Source organism: Prionailurus viverrinus, chromosome C1 (genome assembly GCF_022837055.1).
Source record: "Prionailurus viverrinus isolate Anna chromosome C1, UM_Priviv_1.0, whole genome shotgun sequence".
Taxonomy (NCBI): domain Eukaryota; kingdom Metazoa; phylum Chordata; class Mammalia; order Carnivora; family Felidae; genus Prionailurus; species Prionailurus viverrinus.
In genome coordinates, this window is record NC_062568.1 from 51,316,663 (window position 1) to 51,343,615 (window position 26,953).

At 37.9% G+C, this 26,953-nt stretch overlaps 2 protein-coding genes across 2 annotated transcripts in view; one reads left to right on the forward strand and one right to left on the reverse strand.

The window, feature by feature from the left end:
* Positions 1-518: 518 nt before the first annotated feature.
* Positions 519-2,738, forward strand: LOC125173767 (tetratricopeptide repeat protein 30B). The gene has a single exon (XM_047873322.1). It carries the CDS (start codon positions 716-718, stop codon positions 2,711-2,713), a length of 1,998 nt encoding a protein of 665 aa, XP_047729278.1. The 5' UTR covers positions 519-715; the 3' UTR covers positions 2,714-2,738.
* A 5,693-nt stretch (positions 2,739-8,431) lies between these two features.
* The window catches only part of AGPS (alkylglycerone phosphate synthase), a 143,602-nt gene continuing 125,080 nt past the window's right edge, over positions 8,432-26,953 (reverse strand). Inside the window, exon 20 of the mRNA XM_047873320.1 lies at positions 8,432-14,092. Within this exon, the coding sequence (XP_047729276.1) occupies positions 13,971-14,092 (122 nt within the window). The 3' untranslated portion in view covers positions 8,432-13,970. The remainder of the gene's footprint in view (positions 14,093-26,953) is intronic.

Sequence of the window (26,953 nt, forward strand, 5' to 3'; positions counted from 1 at the left end):
AGTACCAGATAAGATCCACAGCACTCTTTCCTTCTGTGAACCTCTGGAAATAACAAAATAAGGACTCCTGGTCGCTGCACTATTTTGTTCTTATTATGTCCTCAATGAGGCCTGAAAACTGAACCTTCTCTAATTGGAGAATGCCAAGTTGACATTCCGCCTTTTCAGTTCCCGTTTCTTTCACTAAAACAACGTGCAACGAAACTACTGATATACACCACATAGTCTATAAAGGCTCAAAAACGCAAGGGACTTCAGCCCTTAAACCTTCCTCTCTGCGCCAGAGACCTAAGTGACAGAACAGGGAGCCAGTAATCCTGCTGTCTGTAGAAAGAAAAGGTCCCTGAACTCTCACCTTCTGACGACCGCAGATCCTTCCGGCAGAGACTACGCCTCCCAGCATGCAGCGCGGCAGCGTCCTGGGCAGCTGCGCGATTGGCCGGTGCATGCCGGGAAGTGGAGTTTCGGTCACTGAATAGCCGGAGGAATTTCCTCTTTCCTAACGCCGCTCACACTCTGGAGTCTTCGGGGACGAGTCCATATATGAGACCCTCACATTAGTGATTCCTTTCCAACCCTAGTCTGGTCTTCCCCCAGCAAAGTAACTTTGGGAGCACGCAAACCAACAACTATAAACCCGGAATAATCTTTGTGTCTTCCGTTTCCGGTGGGCTTGTTGCCATGGTAACCAGCACGCACCACCAGCTTGGCGGTTATGGCCGGGCTGAGCGGCGCGCAGATCCCCGATGGGGAGTTCACTGCCGTCGTGTACCGGCTCATCCGGGATTCGCGCTACGCCGAGGCCGTGCAGCTGCTGGGCGGCGAGCTCCAGCGGAGCCCGAGGAGCCGCGCCGGCCTGTCGCTGCTGGGCTACTGCTACTACCGCCTGCAGGAGTTCACGCTGGCGGCCGAGTGCTATGAGCAGCTGGGCCAGCTGCACCCGGAACTGGAGCAGTACCGCCTGTACCAGGCCCAGGCCCTGTACAAGGCCTGCCTTTATCCAGAGGCCACCCGGGTCGCCTTCCTCCTCCTGGACAACCCCGCCTACCACAACCGCGTCCTCCGTCTGCAAGCCGCGATCAAGTACAGCGAGGGCGACCTGCCCGGGGCCAAGAGCCTGGTGGAGCAGCTACTGGGCGGGGAAGGGGGAGAGGACAGTGGGGGCGAGAACGAGCCCGATGGTCAGGTCAACCTGGGGTGTTTGCTCTACAAGGAGGGACAGTATGAGGCCGCGTGTTCCAAGTTCTTTGCGGCCCTCCAGGCTTCGGGCTACCGGCCTGACCTTTCCTACAACCTGGCTTTGGCCTATTACAGTAGCCGGCACTATGCGCCGGCCCTGAAGCACATCGCAGACATTATTGAGCGTGGCATCCGCCAGCACCCGGAGCTAGGTGTGGGCATGACCACTGAGGGCATCGATGTTCGAAGTGTTGGCAATACCTTAGTCCTTCACCAGACTGCCCTGGTGGAAGCCTTCAACCTCAAAGCAGCCATAGAATACCAACTGAGAAACTATGAGGCGGCCCAGGAAGCCCTCACTGACATGCCACCTAGGGCAGAAGAAGAGTTAGACCCCGTGACCCTGCACAACCAGGCTCTAATGAACATGGATGCCAGGCCTACAGAAGGGTTTGAAAAGCTACAGTTTTTGCTCCAACAGAACCCCTTTCCCCCGGAGACCTTTGGCAACCTGCTGCTGCTCTACTGTAAGTATGAGTATTTCGACCTGGCAGCAGATGTCCTGGCTGAGAATGCCCATTTGACTTACAAGTTCCTCACACCCTATCTCTATGACTTCTTGGATGCCTTGATCACCTGCCAGACAGCCCCTGAAGAGGCTTTCATTAAGCTTGATGGGCTAGCAGGGATGCTGACTGAACAGCTCCGGAGACTCACCAAACAAGTACAGGAAGCAAGACACCATAGAGATGACGAAGCTGTCAAAAAGACAGTGAATGAATATGATGACACTCTGGAGAAGTATATTCCTGTGTTGATGGCCCAGGCCAAAATCTACTGGAACCTTGAGAATTATCCAATGGTGGAAAAGATCTTCCGCAAATCTGTGGAATTCTGTAATGACCATGATGTGTGGAAGTTGAACGTGGCTCATGTCCTGTTCATGCAGGAAAACAAATACAAAGAAGCTATAGGTTTCTATGAACCCATAGTCAAGAAGCATTATGACCACATCCTGAATGTCAGTGCTGTTGTGCTGGCTAACCTGTGTGTTTCATATATTATGACAAGTCAGAATGAAGAAGCTGAGGAGTTGATGAGGAAAATTGAAAAGGAGGAAGAGCAGCTGTCCTATGATGACCCCGATAAGAAAATCTACCACCTCTGCATTGTGAATTTGGTGATAGGCACACTTTATTGTGCCAAAGGAAATTATGACTTTGGTATTTCTCGGGTGATCAAAAGCCTGGAGCCTTATCATAAGAAACTGGGAACTGATACCTGGTATTATGCCAAAAGATGCTTCCTGTCCTTATTAGAAAACATGTCAAAACACACGATCGTGCTTCGTGACAGTGTTATTCAAGAATGTGTCCAGTTTCTAGAACAATGTGAACTTTATGGCAGGAACATACCTGCCGTGATTGAACAACCTCTGGAAGAAGAAAGAATGCATACTGGAAAGAATACAGTCACATATGAATCCAGACAGCTAAAAGCTTTGATTTATGAGATTATTGGGTGGAATATATAGTGATGCCTGATAATGTCTTTTATCATAATAGCTTTATATATCTATATTTGGTATTATTTTATTTATATTTAGCCATTGGCGGGGCACCTGGGTGGCTCAGTTGGTTAAGTGTCCGGCTTCAGCTCAGGTCATGATCTCGAGGTTCCAGAGTTCAAGCCCTGCATTGGGCTCTGTGCTGACAGCTTGGAGCCTGGAGCCTGCTTTGGATTCTGTGTTTCCCTCTCTCTCTGCCCCTCCCCTGCTCATGCTCTGTTTCTCTCTCAAAAATAAAAAACAGTAATAAAAAAAAATAAATACATGTAGCCATTGGCATTTTTACATTTGTCATATGTTAAACTTTGTACATTTGCAAATCATAAACCTTATTTTTAAAATCGTCACAAATACTGAAAATTTGAAACCTAGAAAGATACGAAAAATTCAAAGCTGAATTGGGACTCTCTGTTTATTAGAACTTGTAGTGCCTATGTTCCCTCTCCTTTGTTATCACTTGTGCTTGGTTGTATTTGGAGAGTCCCTTGCACACGGATTACAATTTACAGGGACTTGGCACTATCAAGTCCAGAACAGAGTAGTTAACATATAGGATTTCTAGGCATTTAAGAGGTTTAGAGATTGTGCTCTATTCTCACTATTTATTTGGAATGCACACATTTTGCATAGAGTGTAAGATGTTTTAGCAGGGTTTTTCTACATAGAGGTAACACTTAATGTAACCCCAAATTCCTTAGGTGGTAAATGTTTGGGTTCCTTGTTTTGTTTTTTTAAAATGCAAGATTCAGTGGGCAGTCTTGTGCCCTTAACAAAATTATGGTGCTATGGTATAAAGACAATAAACAATTGTTTAAGAAACAACTTTATGTAGTTTTCTTTTGTTCCATTTGTTAATAATTTGTACATATGAACAAGATGTACTGTTACTATTTTTCGTAACTCTGCTCTCATTCATCTCCAAATAGCAACTAATAGCAGAGGTAACCTGAAAACTTAGTTCTTAATTCCTACTTTTGTGTTTGCCACTTAGGATAGGTTAATGCTGGAGTTATTTCTGTGTTGTCACCGCTCTGTTATGGAAAAATCTACCTTATTCCCATGACGCCACCAAACTTCTACCTCTATTACAGACGAAAAGTTCTGAAACCTTCTCTGGTAGATTCAGAATGCTGGTTTCACATCTGCAACATTCCCAATTAGAACTCCGCTCATTCTGCTTAGGCATTTTATTTTCTGAACTATATAAAAACTATTTGCTCACCTACCCCCTTTCTCTCCATAAATGTAACTGTGAACCCCAACTTGACATGGCTTAGAAAAAAACAAAAGTTTTAGGTTGAAGTATATGAAATTGCTGATCTTGAAAGTTACCGACCTACAAAACTAGCAATTTCTTATGGTTCAATCTAATAGCTTTCTACTGATAGTGAACCCCTCCCATAAGGAGATGATGATTTTTTCCTTCAAGGAGAAATCACTTAGGCATGTAGGTTCCCAGACAAGTTATGCTCAACATAAATCCTCTAGCATGAACTCCTGGGTGCTCAAATTCTGTCATACCAGAAAATCTGACTTATCATGAAGTCCAATGGTTTTGAATTTCTAACCATTTTTAGTCTTTATTATGTACACTGATACCATTCACTATTTACTATTTACTGCTATTTACTATTGACGTTTGATCCCATGTTTGGAGGACAGTGTTTAATGACCTCTTCAGTGTATCCCATAGCACAATTCTATCTCTGGGAAATGGTCTTTGTTCAACAACTTTTGTACTAAAAGTGTTGCTACTTCTTTGTGCAGTAGTAGCTCTATGCCCCTCTCAATCTCCATCACTCCTTAGGATTTGGAAAGTAATGAACTGAAATCTCATTTTCAACAGCCATGTTAAAATTCTGTTTTTTTTTTTTTTTTGCACATTTCCTCTATTTTTTTTTCTTAAAAAAAATGCATAAAGTGTAAGTAATGTTAACCACCCAAAAGCAAATGTTTTCCAGATTCCCTTTTGCAAATAGCCTGGCCTTTATTCAGCCACATTTTATTTACCCAGGTGCTATGTGTTTGTGGTTTGCATGTATGTGTAATTTTGCTCTCCAGAACATAAAAAGCTTTTCAGAACTGTTTTTTAACCCCTTGCCGCTGGGCAGCTGGGATTTCCTGGTTAGCAATGAATCAGGAAATCCTGACTGCTCCTAACACTGAGTACAGGAATAAAGGTCAATCAAGGCATTTGTCCCCTTCCTTACCCATGCTCTCTGGAGAGGCACCCCCTCAGATTGACAGACTGACTGTTGCCTAGCAACAGCAAAGACTCCTGAACCACACCTACGAAGCTGCCTAGCCTTCTGAGTCCTTGAGGAGACTGAAGGGTGAGGACATTCTTAACTCTCCAGAAACTTATTGTCCTTTATTTTTAGGATATATTTCTTTTAAACTCACCTTCGGAAGTACTTAGCTCTGCTTTTTGATACTATGATACTAACAGACTCTATATTTTGCCATTTAACCAAAGGCTTTCATCCCTAAAGTTCTGATGAAAAACTTTTTTCTATGCTCCTAGAACATTATGTGTTCAGTGCTAAGGCACTGTTCTTGACAAAAAAAAAAAAAAAAAAAAAAAAAGATTTCTGTGTATTTCTAAAGCTTTTACTCCTTTTTCATTCTATCTGCATGGCGTCTTTTATTTTTATTTAATGTTTATTTTTTAGAGAGAGAGAGCGAGAGAGCACACACAAGTGGGGGAGGGACGGAAAGAGACACAGAATCTGAAGCAGGCTCCAGGCTCTGAGCTGTCAGCACAGAGCCTGGCGCAGGGCTCAAACCCATGAACCACGGGATCATGACCTGAGCTGAAGTGGGACGCTTAACCAACTGAGCCATCCAGGCACCCCTGCACGGTGTATTTCAAAGGGATCAAATATTAAATCTAGTATCTCGTGATCTTAGTCAAACCCCCATCTTCACACATGTCCAGAATATAAGCATGTGTTTGTAAACAAGTAGTTATTTCCATTTTCTCAGACATGAGTAACAATTTGATCTTCCCAGGACAACGAGCAGAGACTCCTGTGATCAGTAACAAGACTGTCAAAGGATTCCTATTCCTCCAGCCAGCCCTTCTTTGAATTTGGCCTCAGCTGTGGCACGAACGTTCACCCTAACTCCATCTGTGAGGTCAGGTGTACAGTGGCCATCTCTGATCCATTCATAAGAAGCAGACAACTGGGAACTGGGAGTGTGGGGACTGAAGGGGTGGGGTCATTGGGCAATGAAATCCTAGATGATACTCCCTTCCTGCAGGGTGAAATAGGAATATATAGGTATGGCCTCTCAGACCTCAGAAGAGCACCTCAGATGGAATCCATGTAGAACTGCCAGTGATAGGCGTGGCCCAAGATTATAACAATTTGTTTGTTTGTGTATGTAGGGCTATGGGGGTGTGGGGTGATGCCCAAATAAATCAGCTTACTAGGAAATGTGAGATAAGAAAAGGTAAATGGCTTGGAGGGGAAGCTTTAAAGGAATAACTTTCTGAAAGTGAAATCTTTCACTTCAGGTGAACACCAGCATTTTTGAATGTAAGTTTTTGTCTTAGGTTCCCTCGTCCTTTTCTTAATGGCTATGGATGATCTGGAAACATGTGGGAGACTGTGGTTTCGTGATGGTATTCTCTGACACACGGAGTAGCTTCCTAGAAATGGTGTGACTTACAGCTATCTACCATTCCCTAACTGCCTTTAGCTTTTGTTGACCTATCACTGGGACTAAAGCGACATCTGGGCTTTTTTGTATTCACTTATTGGGCTGTACCCATAGTATTAGTCAAACAGCACATTTTGTGACATGACCTCCTGTCTAGGGTTAAATGCTCAGCACGGTGTCTAGCTAATAAAGAATGAATTAAAAAGATTATTAATGCAATAGTCATTTTAGGGTAGTATTCAGCAAAAATATCTAAACTTAATCAGAATCACTGAGACCAAATTAGAAGGAACCTTAGAGACTTTCATTATAAAAAAGAAATCAGGTCCAAAAGAGAAAAATGGAATACACCCAAAATTCTAGAACTCTTTCCATTGTGTTCTTAGACTTTAGAACTCCATCTTCTCTTATTTTACAGCTTTATTGTGACAAAATTTGTTTTTAAGAAGTACCTTCCCAGGTGTAATATAGACGCAATGAGATACCAAAGATGTGACAGAATTGTGTAAGAATGAATTAAAGAGCTTGTCCATCAGCCAACACTAGACCCAATCAATGAGTCACATCAGAAAATGGGTTTATGAGTACTATTGCAAAGAAAGAGACATATCCCTGAGGCCAAACATAGGCAAAAGTAAATGTGATTGGCAGTAAGACATCATTTGCTTTCCCGACAGGGTAAGAAGCTGGACCAGCAAGCTTTACCAAAGGATTTCACTCTGGCAGCTGACAGTGTTAAGTGAAACTGCATGTTTAATGTTATCTTAATAGTTGATTCATCATTGAGAAAAAAGGGCTTATTTGTGGACAAAATGTAAACATGTAAGTAAGGTAGACAATAGCATGTCAAGTGGAAGAGTAGCTGCCTGAGCCCTGAATGCTCTCTCACGGATGTGTTGTTGGGCAGGTCCTTGTGTACCATAGCTATCTGCCATTACTGGCAAGGGAATCCAGACATAACATGTCTCACTCCCATGGACCTAAAACTGGATCGAACAAAAAATATTCTGGAGAAGAGTCAAGATTCTAAAGTTTTGAAAATCTGGAAATAAATCCAGTAAGATACAAATTTTAGTAAGGATGTAGCTAAGGGGGCTTTGAAAAATCAGCTTCCAGGGAGGCGTGGCCAAAATGGCATATGCAGAAAAGACAAGCTTTGTGAAATTCAAGTTCAGTGTGAGGTGATAGTGTAATGTGTCCATCAAAAATGTGTTTATTAGTGACAGAAAAAGGGAATCATTGGCTCTACTCTGGCACATTGAGGCCTAGATACCTCACTTTAAGGACATCAAAGAGGCACATACAAAGAGCGATTGGGATGGTGAAGGATCTAGAACTCATAGGAGCAAAGGTTGGAAATGTGGGGGAACATGAGCTGCCTTTAAACACTGGAAGAGCTGCCTTTCATTAGAGCAACTGGACAGTAACTTATGACTACAGAAGACAAAAGTTACATCAATGGATAGAGACAGATTTCAATCCAATAAACAAAAACCTCTTAACACCTCTTTAACACCTTAAAACCTCTTAAGATTTCAAGTTGGAAAAGGCTTCCCAGATAAGCAATACACTTCCATTTGGTCACAACAAATGTTCAGGAAGACTAGTTATCTGTGGCCTGGGGGATAGGAGAAAATAGTCAATTATGTTTGGGAAAAGATAAGATGATTTCTAAGGGTTTTTCAGTCCAAGTTTATATGAGCCAGGAAGAAAATTTAATTAATTACTGTAAGAGCCAAAATCTTAGTGACACAAGTGATTATTTCAATGTACCAAGGAAGACTAGGTTCAACACAAAGTTCAGTCATTTCAGAGCCCAGAAAACTACAACCCGCCCTCTAGCGTAGGAGCCACAGGCAGGGACAAAACCAGTATCTGTGCACATGTCCTTCACTAACAGAGAGGCTACTCATGGGTACAGGTTATAGTCTATCCATTCTCTGTGAGTATAGCATGATGCTGCCAACAAAGGTTACATGGAATTAATATGAAATAAGCAACAATTTCTGTAACAATGAGTGGTTTTGGTATTGTTTTATTTCTTCCCAGCACGTCTTAAAAATCACATGGGCATTTGCTTATAGAACAGTACAGTCTAGGAAAAGCAATAAAAGGAGAATCCAAACATACACCAAAAGCACAGTATATAGACCATGTGTTGAGCCCTTGTGGAAAACAACATGGCTCAGTCTGAACTGACAAAACTATGTTGAGATCTCTCAGGAATTTCCCTTTCCACTACATACCAATGTTTAAACCATAAATGTAAAGAGAAGAACTGTTTGTATGCATTAGTTACAGCAGTATAATGGCTTACATACAAGAGCTTACCCACATGTAGTTCCCAAAAGATTACTACAGTACTGGCAGGAATATGTACTGCCTTGGAGGAAGACTCAGGATAAGATATTATTCAAGTCAAGTTGTATCAGAGCCAAAGTATTCCACAGGCTTAGCTAAAAAGGACAAAAATTAAGAAATATAATCTACACATATTTCTCATAAGATTTATCATTGTCCAGGAACAGAGATACTCATTTTTCTGAAGGCACCATCACAGAAAAAAGGACTGACACGCAATGTAAGGAATAGAACACCCCCCCCTCCCCCCACAGGCTCTGCTCCACAGGAGCTGTGTGAGCAAACATCCAGAAGCATATAGTGGGTGTCTCAGGGACTGAGTGAGTATGCCACATCCACTAAGCCACATCTTAGGGCTACGAAGTTGGGACAGTAGGAATGAAAATCTAAGAATGAAAGTACATATAAATCCCATTGACTGAACAGATATATGAGAGTACAGGTCCACCATATAACTAGTGAAACATACTAGAATAGGTGATCCAAACCCACACTGTGGAAAGGATTTTCAGTGTTTCTACATATAACTACTTAATTCCTGACATATTCTTGAAGAGGAACAGCCCTGAACTACTAAACAATCTCAGTCTTTAAACACTTACCCTCTCCCACCCATTTTAAATAATGGCTATTTCATGGAAAAAAAAAAAATCCCAACAAGGCACTGTGGACTTTTGGGGATATTCTTTAAGTAGCCCAAAAAATAATTATAGAAACCGTATACCAGTAGAAGAATTTCATGTCCTTCATGGATATGTGAACAAGGTTACTTTAAGGATTAAACAACACGTTTTCAAGGGTGCTCATGTTCATGAAAAACACTGCTAACAATAAGATGCCTGAAAAACAGGTATGCATGCTGCTTAGAAATCCACACTAAAGCATTTTCTTCCCTTCTCTTTCCTCTTTCCCTCTTAGATTTGGAAGTTCAGTCTCTGAAAAATGTTCTTAATGATGCTTAAGATATTATTTTCTTCCTTGTGAGAAAAAAACGTGTAAGACAATCTCCTTTGGGAACCAAAGAAGAAATCTTTTTATGTTCACTGAACTAAAGTTACTTTCATTCTGTGATGGTTCTTTGGCTTGAGTGTTCCATCTGTCAGTGGTCCTCATTGACATTTGTTAAGGAATTATTGTGGTCAGAAGAGCACAGTGCTCATTCTCTGAGGAGCTTTCTAGGTTCAAACTGGAATGCTTCAGGTTCACAGGAGACTAAACACCTCCAAGAAATAGAACACTGATTTAAAAAATAATTAGAGTGATAAAACCTAGCTAACAATATACTCTAAAGGGACTTGATTATGCTTCATCAATAAAATTATAAAAATGTTGTTTTCAAATCAGAAATATGAAGATGAAAAATGAAAATTGAAAGAAAAACCCATATGCAAACAGAACAGTGAGCTTCCCACTCCCTTTGAAGAAAACAAAATCTCTTAGACCCGGGTGCATTTTATTAATAATATACGTTAATATAACCTGTTGACGTTACAAGTAGTTTTTACAAATTCCAAGCTAAAGACAAACACTGTGGCTTAGGAAGCAGAAAGCCGAGTAACTTACATCCTTCATAGTAGACACCCTATTCAATAGTTAAGAAAAAGACTTACATTTTCTGAATTTTAGCATCAATGTATACATTAATTCAGGACACTGAAATTAATAAGAATTCAATGAATATATTGACATATGGCTCATTTGGAGCCTTGAGCAAAGCCTCGCTTCCCTAACTTGTAAAGCCAAAGGTGATTCTGTATTCTTCAATCTGAAACTGGCACTTGTTTTCAGCTTTTCTCCCACCATGAGCTAAGCCGTAATTAAAATCAAAGTTACCAAAGATGAAGTGGTAAATGAAAAGCTATTAAAGCTGTCCTTAATGCCCATCTCAGTATTTCTTAAAATGTAGAGAACACTTTCCACAGCATTCCATTTTGGCTGCTTCACGTACCAAGCACATGCAGTTTGTGAATCAATCCATAATAAATAACTATTTGTGTTTCTACATTTATAATAGATGTTCAACCAAACCCAGTCCCATTTTTAACAGCTGAGGTTACACACTTCAGCTTGAGACTACAGGACTTCTTTGATTAGCTATGGTTAAGAAGTTGTAGCTATGAAAGAAAATGACGAAGAAATATCTCTGGAGCCAACATGCAGAAAGGCATTTTCAAAAATGCAAGCTAGGACTTAGCAGTTACTAAGGAAATACTCTGAAACACAGGTTTCCTTGCAACCATCTGTATCTGACACAGTACACATACTGATGGAAGCTCATCCTTTATTGCACTTTTGTTTTCCAAAATACGTCAACACAACTATGTGCACTAGAAAGCTTCCAGCTTCATAAATAACTCTTAAGTAATAGTGTAATCTGTAAGCAGTTAGGAAGCAAACGCCCAATTCCTCCGAAGAGGAAAGAATTCAATCCTCTTTCTCTGTGGTAAAATGCTGGGCACAATAAACATGTGGCTTCTACAATTCTTATGAAACTAAAAAAGCTCAAGTTACTCATTATAAGACAAAATTCACTTATGCCTGTACTTGTGCACCAAACATTAAGGCAACAGTTTCTCTAAGGGTCAATAAAGCCTGTTCATACTGAGTCTTTAGTATTCAATGCCACTTCTCACTAGCAGCAAGTTCCTAGTCCCACTAAAACCTCAACCCAAATGTGACATCAACGAATTATTAGAAATATGACTGATTTAAGAAAGACAAGTCAACGTTTATGCAGTACTAAAAACCAGATAGGATATGAGCTTTTAAAATTTTAAACAAACTTATTCAAAATGAGTTTAAAAGCCTCACATAAACAATGTTCTCCAGGCTTTAACTTTTATGAAGCCATTTTCAGATATTTCAGAAATACGAGGCAAGGTTTAAGTGCTTCTGTGCATATTCAAGAACTCAGTTCTCCATGGAAACTAAGTACATGCCGAGGTACCTCTCAGAAGCAGACGTGAGAAGTGGGGAAAAGGCTTTCTGGTTTACTAAATCAGAGGGAAACAGCACTGGTGAGTGTTTGTGTGTTTCAAAATGATCCCTGTAGAAATGATTCCAACAACAGAATGTAGTCATCACTATAAAATCAAGATTGGGGAGTTCTGCATACATGGAAGAAGAAAAACAAAGACATAAATCACTAATTTCCGTAAGGTTCATGTAGAACAGTGAACACAACTTTCAGCTGTGACATTTATAGTTTCCTAATACCAAATACAGATTTCTGAGGTTGTTGAAATCTGAACTCCCTGGGAAAGAATGTTATAACAATCACTTGCAAAGGAATGGATCTGCTTATGAATCTGTAAATTTTATTTAAAAAAAATTACTCAGAAACAAGTATACACTCCAGTGAGATATTAGTACTGTATTAAATTTTACATTTTGATCACCAGTTAGAGAAATTACCTTCATGAATAGATCCATTTTATAAAGCTGATATTTTTTTTTTTATAATTCTAGAGGCAAGTGTAATTTCCTCATCAAGCATCCAACTATTTCAAATATCAAGGGCTTTTAATGCTAAGATTTGCTGGAATTTTTATAACTAAAAATAAATCACCAGTGAAGAGAGGCAGCTTCTAACAAATATTTAGTTTTTGTTGTTAAACTAGTATTTAATTTTGATTTGCTTACAGATTTTAAATTTATTAGTTTGAGGCCAATTTTATTAAAAATTGCTTATCATTTTGAAGTCTTAAAAATACTATTTTGTCAATTTAAATTTTTACTTTTCTGGTTAAGTATACTTCAGATATAAAAGGTATCAAACTGCCCCAAAATACTTTGGAGCTGTTGCTACATAGACAGACAGTGTGTCCTTTTAAAGGATCGTCTGCATCTTGACGTACATTATCTGATCAAATATTAATTTTAAAAAATTATCAAAAGTTAGGTATTGCATTAAGAAAAGAATCCATCCAGAAATGTGAATCATGAACCTTGACAGACAGTGATTCAAAGTAATCATTTCACTTCTTGTAACATCCAGGCTTGAATGTAAAAATGTTTGTGAAATGTGATTAATGTTCTCCCTATTACTTAAGAAATATAATATTTCAAACTTTTGATTATGGTTTGTGTATTAATACATTACATATTTTCAAAATTTAGGTTAAACCAGTAATTCAAAAAAGGCATTAAACCACTATTAAAAACTAAATTGAAACTTTACTTTTATATGACAATTTATCAGGTTGTTTGGGTTAATTAAAAAAAAAATTGTCATTGAAACTCTTGAGGTTTTCAAATTCAACAGCTAAATGGTAAGTGTGTTTCATTAGTCAAACAATTCTTCAAACTGGAGACATTAAGTTTAAGGAGTCTTCCTTCTTCTGCTCCGGTTGCAGTTTCTTCTGCATCTCAGCAACAAGAATATGAAATCAGAAACATTAGGATTCTAAGCTGAATAAAGGCATTCGTTTCATGATAAACCTGCTGTTCACATACAATGAGTGATACGTCAGCTTTCTTACAAAACATACTATGAAGGAACTAGGATATAACAAGAAGTTATCTCGGTGATACACATTCAACTCATACCCCAGTAGAAACAGAAACATGGAGAATAGAAACATGTCCCCTAACAACAACTTTTTGCTCATCTCAGGTTTTATAAACGTATACTAATTTCAAAGAAAAATGTAGGCCAAGCATCTCACCGAACTGAAGGCATCCTAAATAACAGGTTGCCTATATTCTTTCATTAGTATTCTTCTTAATGACCTACTCACACTAGAATGCACTCTTAAAAAACATACATGTGTTATCACTCCTCAGTGGCATCCTTCCCCAGATAACTGCTTTCCAGAAACGTCCTTAAAAGGGAGGCTAGATAAGCAGTGGATGACACCAAAATCTCCCTTTGTTCCCAAGGGGAAGCATCAACACGAAACAGCTGGCAGCATCTTCCTCTGAAATAACAACTAGCAGCCCTGTGCCACCTGACTAAAATTTGAAATGACAACCAGTTGGCTGTAAACTGATGCACCTACAATGAGAGAGATTTAGGAATACCATCTGTCAATCCATAGGTGTAGAAACAAAACAAATACAGAAAACAACTTATTTAAAACCAACAAAAAAATTTTGCTGAAATACAATCCATGATATATTTGATTACTGGTATAACCATAGTTGAAGACTTAAAAAAAAAAAAGTGACATTTTTTTTTGTAACAACAGTAATGGATTTATAAAAGGTTTTTGTTTCCAAAGATGTTATTGGGGTCCACATATTCCTTGACAGACTTCAGCATCCCAAAGCCGACATCAGAGATACTTTCCTTTAGCCACTGCTTCCGTAACTTGCCCACTGGAAAAACAAAATAAAAAATGCTTCAATATACACTATGATGCTGGGAACCAATCAATCTTGTGACCATGAATGAACAAACACTGTGTGATAAATGCTTTTATTCAAAAATGAGAAATGTTTTGCTTTATTTGATTTATTGAGCCCACCAGACTATCAAGCTCATTAAGCCCAATGTATTCCCAGGGGAAGCCTGTGCTCCAGTGTCTCCTTTCTCTAGAAACTATGAAATGGAGATGAAGGAAGCTTGGGTTGAGATTGCAGCCCATTTTACAAATAACAAAATGAGAAAAACATGCATTTCAAAAGAACCCACCCCCTGTCTGAACTACCAAAACATGCCAAAGTTTCAGAGAAAATGAAGTTAACTAAAGAAAAACATATCCAGATGAATTTGTTGGGTATACTATAGCAAAAATGGCAGGATATACATCCACAAAATATTTTAAAGCTTAAAATAATTAAGAAAATCTGAACCTTTAATGGGTTTAAGAAAAAAATCTGGTTATAAAACTTTTATTTGCATTTTACTTTCATATTACTTTTAAATAAATTTGCATGTTCCCAAACAATTCTTCCTATTATTTTTCCAGAATTAGAGATTCTTCCTAGGCACTAAATAAATCAAACACCTAATCCATCTTAAACTTAATCTTATACTTTTATACACTGTATAATGTTCTTCTTCGTTTTTCCTAGCTCTTGCTAATTTATTGAGAATAAATTAATATTTTATTGAGAATATAATGGTCCATAGCATAAATTATATTTTAAAAGGCACCCAATAAAAAACAAACTTTTCTAAGTAGAACTTTCATAAGAAAGGATATGTACTTAACCTGTAAAAAAAAAAAAAAAAAAAAAAAAAAAGTGAAATGTTAACCTGCTTTGGCATTATGCAAAGCAATGTGCTAATTTATCTGTGGCAAAATGGATAAATCTTTTAATTTACAGATAGGATTCTTTGTGGCTACTACTTTTCAAACATATTGTAATAATTGAATTCAAGTGGTCATTTTCCACAAATGTTCATTAATGATCCAAAGTCATCAACAGTGATTTAATTGGACAACCGAAATGGGAAACCTTCTTTCATTAAAGTATTCTGCCTGTCATTCTAAAACGCACTGCCATTTATCAGGCTGCAGTGATACACTGTAGCACCTGCCATCTGGAACGTTAAATACCATTTCAGGCTCAACTCAAATCATCTTTTGTGTCCAGTTCTCCAGGAAGCCATCAAATTGTCATTAAAATTATAGCATGAAATCCTTAGAAAGCAAGATATTTCTGCTTGGCTTCTAGAAATAAAAGAGTTTGCTGTGTTAATATTGGGGGGGGGGGGAATGATGTACAGAAGAAAAAAAATCTTAAATTCAAAAAGAAAGTAACGTTTAAAAGAGCGCTCAAACTGGAAGCCAACCAGAACAAATTCTTACTCATGCAATCTCTACCACCTACAAGATGTTCTACCTGGTCGTCCTCCTCCCTCTCAAAAGGACAACTCACCACAATGCTCTAGCCTTGGTTTTCTCATCTTCAAAGGGACTGGAGTCTATGAAGTCTTTCACCTCAAATAGCCTATGATTTTAAGCACTCAAAAAAGCTGCAAATCAGTTATTTCCAGATTTGCTCCAAGGGATTAAAAAAAAAAAAAAGCAACTACTCTCTGAGTGACCGAAGTGGCATTATTACTAGCTACCCACAATGAGGTAGCTCAAGAGACAGGGGTGAAGAGCAGTCAATGCTAGTCTCCACTGTTATCTGTAATATAGTTTCACTGAATGTGTCCTGTTGTTATGGATGTAATTGTCCTGAAAAGACTGCAAACAACTGCTCCAACAAGATGGAGCACATTAGAACCTCAGCAGGATGCCCAACAGCTAGCTTATCTGCCTGGTTTTACACCTCTAGTAATAATGCAATTCCACAAGGAACTGAACCATCGGCTGAGAAGCCACCCAACAGCCATTGCATATTTAATGAAGTTGCTCACCAAGCGCTGGAAAACAGAAGGTGCTTGGAGTGCATCATTAGTTCTGTCAGAAGGATAATTTACACATCTATCTTGTCAAATTTTCTATGGTTTATACTTTTACAATAATCAATCTAACATACATTTGATTAGTGAACTAGAAAGTAAAAAAAAAAAAAAAAAAACAAGACAGTATAGGAGGCATGGCTGTGGCCCCTCATAAACATATTTAATGGAAGAATTTAACCCCTTGATGGCAGAGGTTTGTGAGCTTCCATCAGTGATAACTGAGGTCAGAAATCATGGCCTATGTAATAAAGCAACTAGGAATCTTTTCGGTTTTGCTTGACAATTTAAGTCAACTACAGAAGTGCAGACAGAAAACACAATTTAAGTAAAAATGCTTCAATGAGGCTTTTAAGCCTTTAAGATGATTATCAGAAATAGCCTTCACAAGGGTGCCTGGGTGGCTCAGTCAGTTAAGCATCTCTTGATCTCAGCTCAGGTCATGATTTCATAGTTTGTGAGTTTGAGCCCCATGTTGAGCTCTGCACTAATAGTGCAGAGTCTGCTTGGGATTCTGCCTGTCCTTCTCTCTCTCCCTCCTCACTTGTGCTCTAAGTGGGTAAATAAACTTGAAAGAAAGAAAGAAAGAGAGAGAGAGAGAGAGAGAGAGAGAGAGAGAGAGAAAGCAAGCAAACAAGCAAGAAAGAAAGTCTTCATAAAATGCTAAAGAACCTTCGGTGGCTGTCTCTGACGAATCAATAAACTGTAACAACAGCAACAAAATACCAAAGACCCTAATCTCAAAGAGAGAATCCCACTTCAAAGTAGAAGACCTTTATTCTAGAGCTAAATAACAATAATAATGCCCTTTGTACAATCCTTATTTGCACTTATAGGCATTTAGACATTAGCTGACTATACTGATCTAGATACGTGTAACACACATGTGTGTACAACTATATTGTAGCTCCAGAGCTACAAAAAGTTAAGACAGGGATCTTGTATTCCACAATTCACAATTATTCTAAATATATGATGCCCAAAGTACGTAAGCCAGATATTTAAGAGCGTCAGATATATTTTTAGAGATACAAAAAATATAGACCAAATACTGAACATTACAGAAACTAACGGGGAAAAGTTCTTTCTCTGCTTAAATTAAAAGTAGAATTCACCTTTTTACAATTTAATATCTAACTATATACATATTAGACAAATATTTTGTGTTCCTCCACAACATACAGTACATTAAAAAAAATTACTTTTCGAACAGAGGAAATGGATGCTTCAGGGATAGTCTTTGAAATCACAGGTTCAACAGTCCCCTGTGGATGCTAACGGCTTCAAGAAAGAACACCTGGCTTAAGTACTTTGGGCATCATATATTTAGAATAATTGTGAATTGTGGAATACAAGATCCCTATCTTAACTTTTTGTAGCTCTGGAGCTACAATATAGTTGTGCACATGTGTGTTACATGTATGCATTTTGTGGTACGAATGAACAGATGTGTACGGGCAGTGATGGGAGTGTTGGGTGTGAGATATGTGGACATGGTAGCCAACCTAGTCACCAAGAATTATCTGGAGCTACTCTTTGTGGTCTAAGGGACTGAAAACTTAGCAGAAGCTACCAAAGAGTCCTGTTTTAAAAGGGAAAAATCTGGGGTCTGCTAGCCAGAGTTCTTTTTAGCTAGATAAATTAAAAATCTTTGAATTTGAATTATGAATTTAATTATAAGGTTGAAAAGATTATATGCTTATTTAAAAAACAAACTATGAAACAGATTATATATTTTGATTACCAAAGCTGGAGCTCAAAAGCAGAATTTAGCCAAAGCAAAAAGCACCTAACCAATATTATAACAACTACAGTTTGAAAGTTCTAGTTTGAGTATCCTGGATATCACTTTAGCACTATTTTATCGGTCAGATTTTATTTTTTTTTAATTTTTTTTTAATGTTTATTTATTTCGGGGGGAGGGGAGGGAGGGAGAGGGAGGGAGACACAGAATCCGAAGCAGGCTCCAGGCTCTGAGCTGTCAGCATAGAGCCTGACGCAGGGGTCGAATCCACAAATCATGAGATCATGACCGGAATCGAAGTTGGACGCTTAACCAACTGAGCCACCTTCTCAGGTGCACCTCTATTGGTCAGATTTTAAAAGACAATCTAGACTTAGCTGCTTGTATGAGTGATCTGAGCATTAACTTTGTATTTCAAGATTTAATTGATCCAACCAACTAAAGTTGGAAGGACACCCAACAACCTCTTGCCAGATGAGGTTCTGGCTCCATGATACTTGTTAGGTAGTGGTAAGAACAGAGAGCATGGGTAGTTTCCACTCTCTGAGGTGATCTGACTGCAATGATGCTTCTTCAGAGGGAGGTTTCAAGCTGGAAAGAGGATGTAGCTGTCCATGTGTTTGTGCTCTACAGTACATTTTTGTATGTTTGGTTCTGGTAGGGGTACATGCTGAATGTTGGCCAACAGATCACCAACTCAGGAATGCTAACATCCAGGCTTTAAAGGCATATGAGTTGGGACTATACCTACCTAAGAGTTTAATTTAGTGATTCGTGGATGCTTAAAGTCATGTTTCCATTTCTTTACTAAGTCATTTGACTTATTTTCTACAAATGAAATTTCTGATATTGAGATGACAAATTCATGGCTACAACAGACTTCAACAAAACAATTAAAATCTAATGGGATTTTTATCTTATTAAATAATTTAAAATGTCAATTTTCTTCATGCTAAAATTTCACCTGTGCAGCTCACATAATAGCTCTAAGATCTTATAGATCCTTGAATAGGTCTTTAATGATTATGAAACAGAATAAAAATTTGAATTACTAGGGCAATCACAGGAGATCTGTCATCAGAACACAATGAAGTGCTAATTCTGCTACACGCCCCAAAAGATGGCTTGACACACTTGATATTTAAACCCAAGTGGCAATTACTGCATATACAACAGAGTAAAGTAAAAAGCAAGTAAACAGGTGAAATAACATGCGATAGATAAGGACAGAAAAGGATAGACAATATCATATGTTCCCTGAAGCCTAGAGCCATGTTTCACTCATTCTTGCATTTCAATTTCAAGACAGTATGCCACACAGTAAGAATTCAATAAATGTTAGTTGAACTAAAAAATATTGAGCCATGGTTATGTAGAAGTCATGTTAGATAAGGAGCAAAATTCAAATATCTAGGAAAAGCAATGTGGGTTTCCTTAATTTCCTTTGCTTCTATTTGCCTTGTACTCCCTGTATTCTGACATTATCTGTTGGATATAATCAGAGCTATTTTACAGTAGCTAAAACAGAAGGTATGGCACAGAACCTAAAACTCTTTCCTTCAAATCTCTAGGACTCTTTGGGCTATATCAGTCGTTCTCAATGGGGGCAATTTTGCCCTCCAGAGGACATTTAGTAATGTCTAGAGACGATTTTGGTTGTTTATAACTGGGATGATGTTACCAGCATTTAATGGGTAGAAGAAGCCAGGGATGCTGTAAACATCCACAACAAAGAATTACCTGACCCAAAATGTCAACAGTGCTAAGATGAAGGAATCCTGGACTATGTGCTTCCAAAGGGCTATCTCTTAGAAGCCCAAACAATTTCCATAAAGGCAACATACCTTCACTTCACTGCTACAACCAACTAAATTAGCAGCAAATGGCTGACTGCCATTTGCAAGGTGAACTTGCTCGAAATCGAGGCTACTGACCAAAGAGGGGAATTCTGGAGAAAGTGGTAGAGTAGAGAGGAGTTACATCTGAGAACATCAACCATTCCATTAATGACAAATGCTACTTTATTTTTTTCAAATGCTACTTTATTTTAAAAGTTAACTCCTGGGAGCCTGGGTGGCTCAGGCAGTTGAGCGTCCAACTCTTGATTTTTGGCTTGGGTCATGATCTCATGGTTTGTGAGCTCAAGCCCTATGTTGCTACGTCAAGCTTGGGATTCTCTCTTTTCCTTTCTCTCTGCTCCTCCCCTGCTTGCTTGCAAATGTGCTCTCTCTCTCAAAACAAATAAAATAAAAGTTAATTCCTAAAAACTTGAATTTAGTATCTACTGAAAAAAACTTATAGGTCATTTTTTGGGCCATTTTTCTAGACAATGGGTGAATATAAATATGAATATGAATATGAATATATATGTTCACATAAATATATGTGAAATAAAGCTTCACAGCACTATCCAATATAAATCTCTATGATGACAGAAATGTTCTTTATCTGCACTATTCAACACAGTAGCCTCTAGCTGCATGAGGATATGAGCACTTGAAATGTGGCTAGTGCAAGTGAGAAAATAAATTTTTAATTTTAATTAATTTTAACTGACTTAAATTTAAATAGCCACAGGTAGCCTAGTGGCTTTTGTATTAGGTAACACAGAACAACATTAAAAATAAATTTTGAAATAAATAAATTGTAACTAAAGTCACTTTTTATAGATTCACACCTGAAAATATCTATTAGCATTATCTGTTTGCTAATTAGCATTATCTGTTTACTAATTATTCTCTAACAATATAATAATGTAGTACAGACATTCTTAGAGTAAACAAACATCTTATTGAAAAGAGTCTTGGACATAAAATTGCTGGGAAGAAAAGTTCTCTTTAGAGGTCCAAGATGCTCAACATCACTCCTCATCAGGGAAATACAAATCAAAACCACACTCAGATATCACCTCACGCCAGTGAGAGTGGCTAAAATGAACAAATCAGGAGACTATAGATGCTGGAGAGGATGTGGAGAAATGGGAACCCTCTTGCACTGTTGGTGGGAATGCAAACTGGTGCAGCTGCTCTGGAAAACAGTGTGGAGGTTCCTCAAAAAATTAAAAATAGATCTATCCTATGACCCAGCAATAGCACTGCTAGGAATTTACCCAAGGGATGCAGGAGTGCTGATGCATAGGGGCACTTGTACTCCAATTTTATAGCAGTACTCTCAACAATAGCCAAATTATGGAAAGAGCCTAAATGTCCATCAACTGATGAATGGATAAAAAAAATTGTGGTTTATATACATAATGGAATACCATGTGGCAATGAGAAAGAATGAAATATGGCCCTTTGTAGCAACGTGGATGGAACTGGAGAGTGTTAAGTGAGGTAAGTCATACAGAGAAAGACAGATACCATATGTTTTCACTCTTATGTGGATCCTGAGAAACTTAACATAAGTCTATGGGGAAGGGGAAGAAAAAAAAAAAGAGGTTAGAGAGGGAGAGAGCCAAAGCATAAGAGACTCTTAAAAACTGAGAACAAACTGAGGGTTGATGGGGGGGTGGGAGATGGGTATTGAGGAGGGCACCTTTTGGGATGAGCACTGGGTGTTGTATGGAAACCAATTTGACAATAAATTTCATATTTAAAAAACAAAAAACAAAAAAACCGAAGAGAAGTATTAGTATCTAAGCCACTTCTACTCCAGTGACACACCTGAGGCTGGAGGCTACTACAAGTATAGCACATGGACAACTGTAATTGCATACGTGGAAAGGTGCAGGGATTAATACATTTTTAACAACAGATTTTCTGTCAGTTTTCAAATCTGTTTATCCGAGGATATAGCTTTAATAGTTAAATGTTAAGCTAAATTATGGGTTAAATTGGCTTTTACAGTCTGGTCTTAGAATCTATTTACAACACTGCTTCAGTGGAAAAATATAATCAACTAATACGTTTCGTGAGAAAAAGCCAGCCACAAAGAAGAAACCAAAGGAAAAAAAATAATTTAAAGGACAAAACAAACTTTCCGCTATAATATGGTAATCTGATATTCAATATTGGAAAGGCTATACTCATCTGGTAGGCATCAAAAGATCAAAATCACAACCAGGATACCGATATTGATATAGTCAAATACAGAACAATTCCATCACCACAAGGGTTCCTGTGTTGCCTGTTTTACAGTCACCTCTTCTCCACAAGGGACTCCTGGAAACATTGTGTTCTCTATTTCTGTAATTCTGTAAATCATTTCAAAAATGTCACAGAAATAGAATCACACTGTATGTGCTTTTTTGGGATTGGCTTTCTTTTACTCATCACAATTACCTGAAGAGTCATCCAAGTTGTTTCATGCACTGATTGCTGGTTCTTTCTTATTGCTGAGGAGTTGTCCATGGTATAGATGTACCACGGTTTGTTTAGCCACTTACTAGTTGAAGGATATCTGGGCTGTTTCCAGTTTGGGGATATTACAGGTAAAGCTGCTCTGATTATTCATGCACAGGTTTTTGTGTGAGCACAAGCTTTCAATTCTCTGGTATTCAATTCTCTGGTATACACGGGAGTACAATTGTTGGGGTGAATGGTAGCTGCATGTTTGATTTTATAAAATACTGCCAAAGTCTCCACAGAGTGGCTGTACCACTTTACATTCCCACCAGTAATGTATCACTAATCTAGTTTCTTCATATCCTCAATCAGCATTTGATATTGTCATTTTTTAATTTTAGTTTTCTGATAGATGTGTAGTGATTTTCCTTGTGGTTTTAATTTGCATTTTCTTAATAGCTAATGATGTTGAACCTCTTTTCAAGTGATTATTTACCATCTGTATATCCTCTTCAGTGAAATGACTCTTCATATCTTTTGCCCACTTTCTAATTGGACTGTTTTGCAAAACTTACTCTTGAGTTTTGAGAATTCTTTATATATATATAATATATCGGCCTTTTGTTGGATATGTGGCCTGCACATATTTTCTACAACTCTGTAGTTTACCTTTTCATCCACTTAACAGAATCCTTCACAGAATAAACGTCTTTAATTTTGATGAGATCCAACTTATCAATTTTTCCTTTAATGGGCTGTACTTTTGGTGACCAGTCTAAGAACTCTTTGCCTAGCCTAGCTCTAGACCCTGAAGATTTTTTCCTGTTTTCTTCTAAAAGTTTAATTATTTTATGTTTTACATTTAAGCCCATTATCTACTTTAATTTTGATAGAAGATTTGAGATTTAGGTCAAGGATTTTTTTGTTTGTTTGTTTTTGGTTTTTTGAGCCTATGGATGTCTGTTTACTCCAGCACTGCTTGTTAAACACACACACACTGGGGCGCCTGGGTGGCGCAGTCGGTTAAGCGTCCGACTTCAGCCAGGTCACGATCTCGCGGTCCGTGAGTTCGAGCCCCGCATCAGGCTCTGGGCTGATGGCTCAGAGCCTGGAGCCTGTTTCCGATTCTGTGTCTCCCTCTCTCTCTGCCCCTCCCCCATTCATGCTCTGTCTCTCTCTGTCCCAAAATAAATAAACGTTGAAAAAAAAAAAAAATTTAAACACACACACACACACACACACACACACACACACACACACACACTTCCTCCATTGGATTGCTTCTGTATTGTTGTCAAAATCAGTTGGACTTCTTTGTGGGGGTTTTCTATGCTGTTCCATTGACTGATGTCTCTCTCTTCCAATAGCACAGTAATGATTATTGGAGCTATATAATGTCTTAAAATCAGGTAGATATATTCCTATGACTTTAGCCTTTTTTTTTTTCATAATTATTTTGGCTATCAAGTTCCTTTGTCTCATCATATAAATTTTAGAATCATCTTTTCTATGCCTACTAACATTATTGCTGACATTTTGATAGGAATTGTATTAAATAAATAAATCAATCTGGAGAGAAATGACCATCTTCACTATGTCTAGTTTTTTATCAGTCCATGAACACAGTACCATCTCTTCATTTATTCAGGTCTCTTTTTTGACTTTTTTCATCAGCATTCTATAATTTTCAGAGCACAGATCCTGTATATATTTTGTTATATTTATGCCTAAGTATGTGCACACTTTGCTAGATATATGCTCATTTCATTTTCTTTGGAGCAACTGGTAATGGTATTGTATTTTAAATTTCAGTTTCTATAGGTTTGTTCTTAATAATAGAAATGTGACTGATTTTTGTGTGTGCTCTTAAACTCTGCAATCTTGCTAATTTTGTTTTTGTAGATTCTTTGGGATTTCTACATAGACAATCATGTCATCTATAAGTAGCAACAATTTTATTTCTTCTTTTCCAATATATATCTTTTATTTCACACTACAGGTTTTAACAAATGGCTTCAAAGCCAATATTTTCCTCATTCTTTTGAGAAGTCTCTTTTTACTTTTAAAGTTTCTGATACTACTGGATTTCTGTTAATATTACAAAAAAAAGTTTGGAGAGGTAGCCTATAATTATTCTCTGAACAATAAAAAATAATTTTGGTTAGGCAAAGACACCAATATTTAAACTAGGGATGGTTATATCCAATCAAAGAATTTTACTTTCTGACAAGGACTTAGGTATAAATTTAGCCAATGAACAACTTAAAAAAGTCATAAATTGAAATTAAATACGTGGCTGATATAAACTCTGCTCTTTAAACTGACCAGCTCGTCAGTTACATAAACAAGCACTACGAAGATTAAGTTAAGCAGGCTTTATATTTCCTATAGCCTCCAGTTCCAGACTACATCTGTTTTCTTTGATACACAAAACCAGAGTTAAAATAGCTCCATTTATCACAGCATGATTGTAGGCAGACAAACCAGCCTGTCTGTTTCCAGATAGTGAAAGCAACTGTTATTAATCACAATTACAGGCCAAACCCTCTAAGAGAAATTGCATCAATATTCTCCCAACCCCCAGCCCTTCTACTCTCAAACTCAAAAATGGTACTGAGAATGTCATGACACTGCCTGAAGGTCAGTAAATAAAGATGACACTAAGAGGTCAACTTGAGTTTTCAGTTCCGGATGCAAATCAAGGAAAATCTTTTCTTCACATAAAAAGAAGTGATCTCTCAAAAGCTCTATCATTAGTTAAGTTTAGCAGGACAATTAAACCCATTCTATTTCAAATTTATATAGAAAGGTTTCTGCTTTATGAAACTATACTGAATAGCACAGGGTATTTGACATTTACAAATTAGATGATTAACTTTAAGCAGAGAGGCATTTATGAAAATAGACATTTTTCTATAGTATATTTTGTAGCCAAGAGTGTGAACGAAATTTATTTCTCTTTCATATATATAATAATAGAACTTCCTATAGAACGAGACCAACTGCAGGTTACAGTTGAAAACCTGTTAAGACAATTGTATCATATCCCTTGAATGTATGAATCTTTTTCATATAAACAGTAACCTTTTCTTCAATGGTTAAGAATACAAGCCAGAGTTTCCACCTGGAGTTGTCTATTGTTATTTTTTTTAAGCTACTGTGTTTTTTGTTTTGTTTTGTTTTGTTTGAGTACCTACAACATGCAAGGCACTTTAGATGCTCTACGTACACTATTACATTTAATTCTTATAATAATATACAAGGTAGGTACTATTATTCCTATTTTGCAGAAGAGAACACCAGCTCAGAGAAGTTATTTCCTTAAGGTCACAGAGCTAGTTAAGTGAAGACACAGGAGTCAAATACAGATATGATTCCACAGCCTATGTTCTTTCCCCTTTGTGTATAAGCCTCTTGACCTTGTATTTGCTTTAAGACAAAGTCTGAACGGGATCTTACATACATAATGCATCTATGGAAGAACACTGAAATGGCTGCTGTTGTGCAGTTGTAGAGAAATGCACATTATTTTACCCTACTTTTCTACTGAATAACTGGCTCTAATATGCTTTCTCTGAAATATTATGGGACAAACTGAGCCTTTCCACGATTAAACATGACCCTATATTCAAACAAGGCCTGATTATTAAATGTTTGAAGCTAAATTAGTAATGAGACTACAGCCATTCCAATATGAAAGACTCAGAGCTGCTTAAGAATTTGCAAAACTGCCCCAAATTCTGTGAACACCTGGGCCCTTACCCACTCACTTAACATATCCATTGAGCATTTCCTATATAGAAAGAGACAGTCACTGTTCTAGGGACTGGGAAACACAGTGACAAATAAGATAAAGTCAGTAACCTCATCGAACTTATTCAAATGAGAAACACAGAAGCTAAACAAGAGAACAGGGAAGACATCTCAAAGAAGGTGACATTTTTATCAGGGAACTAAATCATGGCGAAAGTGAGCCATACAAATATCTGGGGGGCGGGGCGGGGGGACAAGAGAACGAACATCAGAAAAAGAGGGAACAAACACCAAAGGCCTTACAGAGGAAAGGTGGTTGGTATGTCTGAGGAATAGCAAGGCGGCCAATGCCGCTAGAGTAAAAAAGTAGTAAGAGATACAGACGGATAGACACATGTATATCCTTGAAGGTCCTGATAAGGAGTTTGGATTTTATTCTGCCTTGTGAGGAGAAAACACGGAGTTTTATAAAAAAGATTACTCTAGCAGTAACAGAAATGGCCTGAGGGGAGCAAGAACGAAAGCAGACAGACCAGTTAAGATGCTATTGCAGAAGACTCAGCAGGAAGAAATAGTGATTTGACCTAGAATGTCGTGGTGGTGATGCTTTCTGGTATTTGAAAGTCATCAGGATATACTTGGTGTTTTAAATCCTGGGAATGAGGTAATCACTGAGGGAGTGAACACAGAAGAACAGACTGGCTCAGCGCCAAGCCCTGGAGCCCACCAATATTTACCAGTTTAGAAGAGGACAAGCTGGCAAAGGGAAAGCATCTTCATTTTACCAGCACACATGAAATATATTTTGTATTTAGGCTTACCTAGTTTCTTTTTCTAGGCAATGGAGGAAACCAGGTAGTTTAGAGTTCGTTTCTATGCAGTTATATTTCTGACCACATAGAAAATAAAAATATGAGAAATACAACAGAAGTAAAAGATTTCTATTTAAATGAGGCAGAATTTCTTAATAAATTAAGATGCAATCAAACCTAGATACATTCAAGTTCAAGCCAATAATTTCTAAAAATATATCATTT

Excerpts from the sequence above, each read along its gene's own strand:
- LOC125173767 (XM_047873322.1), top strand. The coding sequence starts at position 716 with ATGGCCGGGCTGAGCGGCGCGCAGATCCCCGATGGGGAGTTCACTGCC.